The 9577-nt window shown below is 38.3% G+C and overlaps 1 protein-coding gene across 1 annotated transcript in view; it reads right to left on the minus strand.

The window, feature by feature from the left end:
• Positions 1–4740, minus strand: part of LOC122342176 (nuclear factor 1 A-type-like) — a 43213-nt gene extending 38473 nt beyond the window's left edge. Inside the window, exon 1 of the mRNA XM_043235992.1 lies at positions 4294–4740. Coding sequence (XP_043091927.1) covers positions 4294–4389 — 96 coding nt within the window. The 5' untranslated portion in view covers positions 4390–4740. The remainder of the gene's footprint in view (positions 1–4293) is intronic.
• Positions 4741–9577: the final 4837 nt, after the last annotated feature.

Raw genomic sequence — 9577 nt, forward strand, 5'->3', positions numbered from 1 at the left:
CCAACTCCAAATTCAGCTTCCTTTACTTCCTCTGTTGTTTCTTTTTCCTCTTTTTTTTTTTTTTTGACACAGAGCCACATCCAAATCTGATCCTCGTTTCTTCGCATCTCTTGATGGAACGCCAACAAAACAATCGCGTGCCAAGTGCGAGCTTCAGAGAACGCTAAAATTCACCTGTCAATATTCTCAGAGCCCATCACTGCATTAATTTATTCGAACATGCATTTCACAGCTTCTGGCAGTTTTAATATGGGGGGGAGGGGGGTGGAAATATATATATGCATGAATATAATCAGAAGATAAAAACAAGTCCCGAAAAGAGCTCTTGGAACTGGGCATCAAACACTAGACTCATGAAGCAGATATACATCACATTACAAAAGAGGCAAAGACGCCCTCAGGCACATTTTCTACAAAAGACATTAAACATATGAACGGATATTACAGACTTTGCTTAAGTCAAGCAGAATGTCTCTAAAAAGTTAAAAACGACTTCGAGTCAGAGTAACTAAAAGAAAAAGTGTACAGGTCTAAATTGCTCTTTTAAAGGTGCTGCTCTGTCACCCATTGACAAATTAATTCCGACTCCATCAGGTGGGTGGTGAGTCATTCAGGGCTGGTAACGCAGCACACATTAACAGATTGAGAGTCACTGTAAGCTCAGTGTGTGCCCTGAGCACCAGCCCAGCTCTGGAGGTCTGAGCGAGTGGGATAGAGAAGCTGCTCCCTCGCTTCAGGGCTCGGCCTGGAAGTCCCAGAGCAGAGACACTGAGAGAGCATGCGGTGCTCAGGAAGTTCAAGCAGACAATTTTAATCCTCCAATTTCCTCCACTCTAATCATTTCTCCGTAGTCCACGGTGGAGGCCAAATTAGAAACATCTTCCACTCCGACGTGACACACACACACACACACTACCCGGACAACAGGCGGCAAAACTGGGACGTTGTGTTAAACAAAACGCCACGATGAATTTGCCATGTGGGCTTTGCGCTTTAAAGCCTTGTTGCGTCACAATAAAACAGCTTTGTTAAAAAACCTACTGCTTTCATAACAAGCATCCTAATAAAACTTTCTGTTTATTATTATTATTATTTCACTGCATGGTCAATCGTTCTAAAAAAGTAAGAATGTTCCTATGACTACAATTAAAAATACACAATTAAACTGTGCTAGCAGTGCGTGTTCAATGATTTATTAGCATTTGATTTATTAACGAACAAATGAAGGGGCGCAAGCAATCAGACTTAATTTCTCATCTCTATAAAAAGTTCTAATAATCCAAATCCAATAAAAGAAATAATCGCAAAATCGTGAATAATTTATTTTCCATTACATCCCCTCGAATTCGCCTTAAGACTTTAATTAACAAGCTGGACGCAATTATATCACGCTATAATTATAAGGTTCTCTTCAAAACTTAAACATATTTAAAGGGCATGAATTAACACGGAGGACAGTGCTTTTTTTTTCACCTAATCTGATCGGTGACGTTAGCGCTGCAGTGAGCCGGTGGACCCTGACAGCAGCCATCATATAATGATTTTATGCCCTCAACCTATTCCCTCAGACTCTCGCCCTCAAATTTTGTGCCTCTCGGGGGTGTCTGCTCACTGACAAGCAGATTAGAGAAGTGCCAATTGTACAGAGGGTAAAATCCCATTAGCCCCTCAGGTGGTAAGGGATCCCATCATTGCAGCATTAGAGCACTATTGAGTGGACATCACCCCCTGATCCGGTCTGCCCCAAAAGTAAACGTACCTCAGAAGAACAAGTGCTGTTAATCGCAGCAAAACAACGTCTGCATGCAAATTAAATATAATGGACATGGATGATTACTTTTTTTTTTTTTTTCTTTGACGATGTCAGCCTTGCTGCTTTCAAATATTATAATTTTAGGAGTAACTGCTACCGAAAAACAAAACATGATCTGTCGACAGAACTGAACTAATGGATTTTAATAAAAGCTTGTATTTTCGAATTAAAGCAAACGGTGGCATTTTTGTTGCCTGGATATTTTTTAGACATTGAAAAAGCAGGAATGGGCAAAAGCTTTTCACTACAATTCACTTTGAAATAAAAAAAGAGCTTACAGGAGCTACCATAGAGAGAATAATTCTGTAATACAATAATATTATTTGTTCGCTGTCTTTTCTTTTACAAATAAAAAAACACCATGTAATCTAAGGACAAAATTAATTCCCAAACCAAATATTTATTTTAGCAAATTAAAATACTGAATGATATGAGATTATTTATTCACAGAAAATATTTTTATTTCTTTAAAAAAAACAAAAAAAACAGGGTAAAGTAGAAAATAAAAAAAGAACTAATATTAAGTTCTATTGTATGCCATTTATTTATTTTGGCCTAAATTTGTTACATTTAAAATACACTACTTTTGATCTGTGTGTTGAAATATAACACATCGAGTACGAATGCATGCAAAATCTTCTGATCCACACATGGCCACATGTTGCATTACAAAAAATATTAGACGGTTTAAAAACTCAGATTCTAATAACATTTCAAGCAAAACCATGCAATTTATTTACATTGCGCATTTACAAAATGTAATTACAGAATTTCAAATCATATTAAATCATTTAACCTAAAGAGAGAAAAAACACAAATATCCTAATATAACTTACTATTAAGTTTTAAAAAAGCTAGTATGTTGAGATTTCACAGTAACAATTTTATTTAAAAACTTCAAGTTGTAAAACACCAGCACAAGAGTGAAAAGAGAGTCATGCATCTATTTTCTCCGTTGCCTTTGCAATCCAAATTAATTTGATATCACATAAATTAGTAATATAATCACACAAAGCGCAATTTACTAAAAAAAACTACTAACAAAAATCTCCTACTAACTAAACTACTAAAAAAACACATTGCTACAGCATGTATCGCAGAAAGAAATTCACACGCACCCTCAATTTTACAGAACATGCACCGATCCCATTAAGCCCTTCACCTAGACACCACAATCTAACATTTCTCTTCCTCTAATCTGGCCGCTCAAGCAGTTTCCCATAAAGCCGGTAAAAAGAGACTCCAGTTTCTCTCTCACCAACTTTCCTCGGCAGTGTCACACAGAGAAACAAGCTTGTGTGACCCGGGTTAGAGGGGAAAAGTGGAAGGGGTCGGGTGGGGAGGGCAGAGACACAATCCGACATCTAAAGTTTACGCTCCCCTAACTGGGAAATAAGAAGTTTCTCCCAGCACGACGCGGCTACCTCGCATTGAAGGAGCGTGTCCAGCAACAACAACAACAAAAAAAGTTCTTTCAGACACCATGCAAATTTGTTCAAAAATATATAAAATGACTCATTCGTTTAAAAAACAGCAGTTAAAATAATGAAGGCAATAATGCCGTTTTAAAGTTCAAGCCGGGCTAATGAATCAATGCCTAATGAACCCAGGAAAGCCTTTCATGTGCCCGGCTCATTTGTAAATGCCGGCCACAATAGACTATTGTGAATCCCTACCCCTCCTCATCTCGCTGCGATCTACAAACCGCACGTTTTTTTTTTCCTCTCCCACTTTCACCTCTCCTCATTTCTGGTGGAGCGACAGTTATGTCAAAGGTTGTCTGGCCTCGCTGACCACAACAAGCAAGTTAATCTGCCCCGGCGCAGAGTCCGTCTTGTCCCAGAACACTTTGTGGAGTTTTTTTTTTTTTTTTTCCTTCTCCTCCTCTCCATGCTTTAATTGCAGCGACGGAGTGTCACAGCCGAGGAGCGGAGCGCCGAGCTACCGCGCATGGACCACAAAACCTCAGTGTAAACAAGGGATTAAAAGAACCGATGCGAAGAATCTGTCCCGTTTTTCCTTCTTTGGACTCCAGCGCGAAACTTCGGAAGACTTTGCGGAGAGAAACACACACACACGCACGCGTGCGGGACGTCTCGTTTGCGGATACAGACTGACAGCGCTGAAAAGTAATGAATGAAACGCGGAAAGTGACAAAAGAGCTTTTGTCAATTGTAGAAACAGCCAATTGTTCTTTGACATCTCGGACAATAAAAGAGGAGTGCATTAAAAGAGCAAGCAGGGCAGACAAATGTGACAGAACCCACGGAGGAGTTATTAAGCGGAACAAAAATATAATGAAAAACTAATTTCCACCGACTGGATGTAAAACTGAAGACGGCGGAGTTTCGGAAAAAGTAAGGGCGCTGTGTGTGCATTTGGAAAAAAAAATGGAGGAGAGTTTCAAAAAAAAAAAAAAAAAAAAAGGTAAAAAGAACAAGAAGAAGAAAAAAAAAAAGGTTCATTTGCTGCCAACTTACCATCCACCAAGTCCTGGCCGAGATGTCGTAGCAGAGCTGCCATTTGATGGAGCCTTCCGAGGTTTTAGCTGCCATTACGCTGTCAGCAAGCTTCATCTGATGCTAGTGCACTCACCGGAGATAAGACACCTAATTGAGAAAACATTTGCACTGGCATGTTGGGCAACATGTAGCCCACTCCATACCATATGGAATCATGGGTAAAAAAAAAATCCTTGACAATGAACCAATCTCACGCAGACCCCGTGGCAAGGTGAGCGGCAGTCATCTGCTCACAGAGCGAGCTGTCCTTAAAAAAATACACCACAATGATGAGCCCTTTTTTTCCACATCACTGAGTGCCTGAGGTCCTTTTTTCTCCTTAATTAGGGCTCGCGCTTCATCGTCACCATCATCATCACTATCACAATTTAGTTGACTTGGGTCTGCTCGAGATCTTTTTCTCCTTCATTCACTAGTTTGTTTTTTTTTAGTTTTTTTTTTTTTTTTGGAGGAGTGGAGAGATTTAATAGGACAGAGTCAGGTTGCGGGAGTTAAGGGAACGGACTGATGCGCCACAGGCTATTAGCCTGAAATTCTGCTGGACAGATGGAACTACTTAAAGACTATCATGCAATGTTTTGTTTTGGACTTCATCCCCCTGAGCCGGAAAGGTTTCTTTTTTGAGGGGGGGGGGTGCAAATTTATTTACAAAATGTAGAGCGCACCAACAAAACTATTTTATGCTTATTGACAGATCTGCTTTTTACGGTATTGAAACAATCCTACTTTAAATTATTAAGAAAGCCCCGACCTCTTTTACAATAAAACACTCTAAAATAATTTAATAAGGAATTTGTTTTTCCTTCACTTACTTTATATTACATATAAATTAAAAAAATGTTTTTTAAAAGTTCAAAAGTGATATAGCGACAGAGGTTAGAAAAGGTCTGGGAGCTTCAGGTTCTTAAGTAAGGGGAATACCTGAGATATGAGCAAGAGAGGGAGAGACTAACCATCAAACAGTTCTCCCTTTGTGACGAAGGCTGAGGAATGTGATTTAGCCGGAGATATTGAGAACATTGTTGGGAAAGGAGAAGTGGAGCACTACAGGTAACTCTTATCCGAAGGACTGAGACGCTAATCGCAAAAAAGTGAGCGGCAAACCTATGAGCAGATAAAAAAAAAAAAAAATACAAATGTGTGATTAAATTTTCACTCATGTAAACTTACTGGAATAATACACCAAAAAGACACACAAGCCTAAACCTGATTAATAATAATAATAAAGTAAGCTTTCAAATACTCAGTGTCCTTAAAAATGTATGAAATTAAATTAAATAGCAATTTTAATAAAATATGTTATCTTTTTTTATTATTTAAGCTTTTTGACATTTTTACTATTGTTATTATTATACATATTATTGTATATTATTATTGTAAGTTCTTCTATTTTAAGTTAACTTAACTTGCTCAAAATAACAGTCGTGGTCCACCGCAAAAATGACGGCAGATAATCTTGCGAACACAACGGCAGGGGTCTGGACACTAGCCCTGATTGGGAGCCGTGCCATACGGCCAGCAAGTACTGTTTACTATATACATCTCACAGGTCATCGGGGTCCGCACACAGCCAAAGAATGGGCTAACATTGCACAGGAATGCAATTACAGCCCTCTCAGTATGAAAGCTTGGGGGGTAATCATTTCAACAATGCGGTCTGTTTAAGTGGTATTGCTTCGGAACAGTTTCGTGGATACAAACTGCATATAAATAAGGTGAAATGAATTTAAATAAAGAGGATGTTGAGCACTGGATCAGACTGTATTTTATAAATGCAATATTTACCGGTTAGAAACTAATTTGTCTTAACAAATAATCATTTACGAAAAAAATAAGTTTTGAATAAATTCGAAAAAGTTTACAATTTACATTTTTTCAATTTTCATTTTTTCGAACTATTTTTTTTTTAAAGAATTATGGAGATAAAATCAACACCTCTTTTGTGCACAAGAAAAAAAATGGACAAAATGAACATACGTTCCTCTGTTGCCCAGTAGAAGGCACTCTTGCACTGATCTGACCTGCTTTGAATAAACTTGCTCTGAAGTTTCACATGCAACACTGGGATATTTTATAGTATAATCTCACCTTAAACTTTCTCCTGATGAGGAACGTAATATGCTTGAATATATAGCTGGCATCCTTTCTCTGTAAATAAAAAACCAAGAAGAAAGACTTGCATTCACTGTAGATGAGCCTAGACGACAACATGCGTTTACAAAAATATAGTGGTTAGACATTCTAATGACTGCTTTCTTTATCATAGCCATAAGATTTAGTCTCAATATATATATAAAAAATACACAAAATTGCAAGTTGTTTTTTTGGATTTAAAACTTGTCTGCATTCGTATTTATATTGGTTAGAAAGTCTATTTCAATCAATGTGAAAAATCTAAAAAGTAACCACACGTGCTTGCATGTCATCTTCTTGCTAACCTTATTTTACTTCAAACACTCCAAAACCTAAATGTCTACATCTGTTTTACTTTTGTTCTTTCATCTGGCACAAGTTTCAGCAATGGAAAAGTACTCTGCCACCTAGCAATGCCCAAACCTTCGCTTCCAGTAATTCTATATTACTGGAGACTCAGCAGATCAAAGGCAGGTCTGAAATTTACAAAGGTACAGATCTATGGCGCGCGAGTGCCAAAATGAAGATTCAGAAAAACTCTAATTCAGAAAACGGCAGCTGGAACCCGGCGAACCACGAACGGCGTGCTCGTTAAACCGCGCTACGCTGACATTACTAACGGTTTTCAAATTGCTGATTTGATAAATAAAACAAATAGATGTACATGTGCTAAAGAAGTGAAAGAATAACAATGACAAGGAGTTAAGGATTTAAATAATACATTTCAGAAAGGAATAAAGGGGGTATTTGTTTATAAAATCCTGATATATTTGTACTAATTTATGAAAGGTGTGAAGTTCTTATTAAGTAGTGGAAGTTACGCTTATTATGACACTTCAGTCTACACCTTTTTATAATTATGCAAAGTGATTATATAATTATCAAGTTGTTTAGAATTATGAAGTTGAGTATGACAACTAAAATGTTCTGTATGATCACAACTGTAGTTTCAGAAGTAAACTGTGGTGTTTTAATGTTCTCAAAGATCTCAACATCTTAAAATGTCTTTTTGTACTGAAATAATGGTTTTATTTGTCTATTTTTATCTATGCTAAAGAGTTTTAATAGAAACAAAAAGTTAACCGAAAATATAACCTGAGCTATGAATAACGTGATGTTAATAATAATGTTTAAATTTGTTGCATTTAAGTTGTGAAGAACTGGAAGAATTTTCCTCAAAGTCAAGTCAAATTTGAGTTAAATGGATTATCAAAAAGGAAAAAGAAAAATTGACGTTTTAAAAAAATAGTCCAAAATTAACAATAAGATGAAAACAGATACAGGGAATGTTCATTTCATGCCAAATTTAAAGTTTTAGTTTCAGTCCAAAAAATAATTTATTAAATTCTTGCAATAAAATAAAATTATCAGCTGGTACAAATACCACTCCTGTGCATGGCCTGAAATAGTTTCAACATCCTAGAAAATCTAATTCCAGGCAAAAGAAAATGTCTAGCGGAGCAAACTTGAGTGCATTTGACAAAACCAGGAAGCAGCAGTGTTTACTTCCATGCATTCTCCTCTCTGATTGTTGGCAGATGCCATTATGTTCCAGGTTATTAAACTGTAAAGGGAATTGCATGAAGCCAAATAAACAGTTCCTCGTCATCTGTGGTCTTGTTAGCATTGATATTACTCGGCTGTTATGACTGATACCTCAACAATGTCTTTGAAATGTCACATGCCGAAATTCTCCAAGCCTGCTCCAGTCCAAGACAAGCAGTCAAAAGATACGAGAGCTTAAACTACTGCGGACAAGCGATGACAGAAATACTTCCCAATAAGCCATTAATGTGAGAGAAATAGAAGCCTAATGCCACTGTGGAAAACTTCCGCTTGATTTCGCCAGTTAGACAAACGCTAAACAATGAAAGTAATAGGGACCTGCTGCAAATGCGCTCCACCAATTAGAAACACACCGCATGGTCGTCTGCCCCAGCGCGGTCCAAAATGTTTCAATTTGCCAGAGGAAGCCAGGGAAAACCATCCAATAATGCACCCATTGTTGGAAAAAACCTGTCTGGAATCAATGGGAATGAAATCCAGAACGATTTACTGGAGCTGCACCGCATGTGTCTGCAAAAACACGGCCGTTTGTACTCATAGAGGAGATTTATATATTGGTGCGAGTTGGAAATTCAATTCAAAAAGGTGTGCAAATAATACAAATAAAAGTAAGAATGTGAAACGAAAGGGACAGCTGGTCCCAGTGTGCGTATATCTGTTTGTGTTTATGGTCGGTATAGCCTGTGTGCGTGAAAAATATCGTGCGTGACGGGTGCCAGAAGCGCACAGCCTGAGACTAAGGGCCTGGCAGAGATAAGAAAGTCGGGTAAAGAGAAGAGGCTTGAGCTACGGCCATGAGGACCATCTGCTTCAAGCATCTACACGTAGCCAAGATGTGCTATATCAGCTTCACGTTCATTATAATCACACCCAGGCAACTTTTCCTGTAAATATTGGAGTTGATAAATGCCTTTAAAGCGATGGTCATTTTGTTACCTTGTTGACACGAGAACAAACTCTGAGACAATTAACCCCACGCAACAGATTAATGACCGGTTGGCAGATAACCTTTCTCTGGAAGTGTCCTTCAGTGCTATTTATACCCGCAAATCTTTAAAGACATCATAATGGATCATTTGAAGGCATTCATCAATTCTCCTGGTGGAAAGTTGATGGCTGAGTCAAGAAAAACATACAACTTTTGAAGGATTTGCTTTGTTGCATGAGTACGAAAACTGGGGCGCTGGAAGAAAAAAAGCCCTGCAGACACTATGAATGGCGGCCAAATGCTGATAAGGTATGCCAAATGCCACAGTGCTGCAACTCCCCATAACAAGATGTGGTGCCATTCTGCCATTTAAGGCAATAGGCGGTTTGCGTGGTGCAGGGTTCTTGCCCTACAATATACCCGCCTCAGTGATGTCCATCCTGGCACATCATAGTTAATCACAGAGAATGGCGATGAATGGCGGCCAAAGCTGTCACCGAGATGTCCCATGTCAGCCAGCAGCATCCTCAGCACTGTTGTCTTGACCTTCACTCATCTTCCCACTCATCACCTCATCTCTTCAGTCCTGCAAAATAAATAGCATTCATATTATAT

This window comes from Puntigrus tetrazona, chromosome 3 (assembly GCF_018831695.1).
Source record: "Puntigrus tetrazona isolate hp1 chromosome 3, ASM1883169v1, whole genome shotgun sequence".
Lineage (NCBI taxonomy): Eukaryota > Metazoa > Chordata > Actinopteri > Cypriniformes > Cyprinidae > Puntigrus > Puntigrus tetrazona.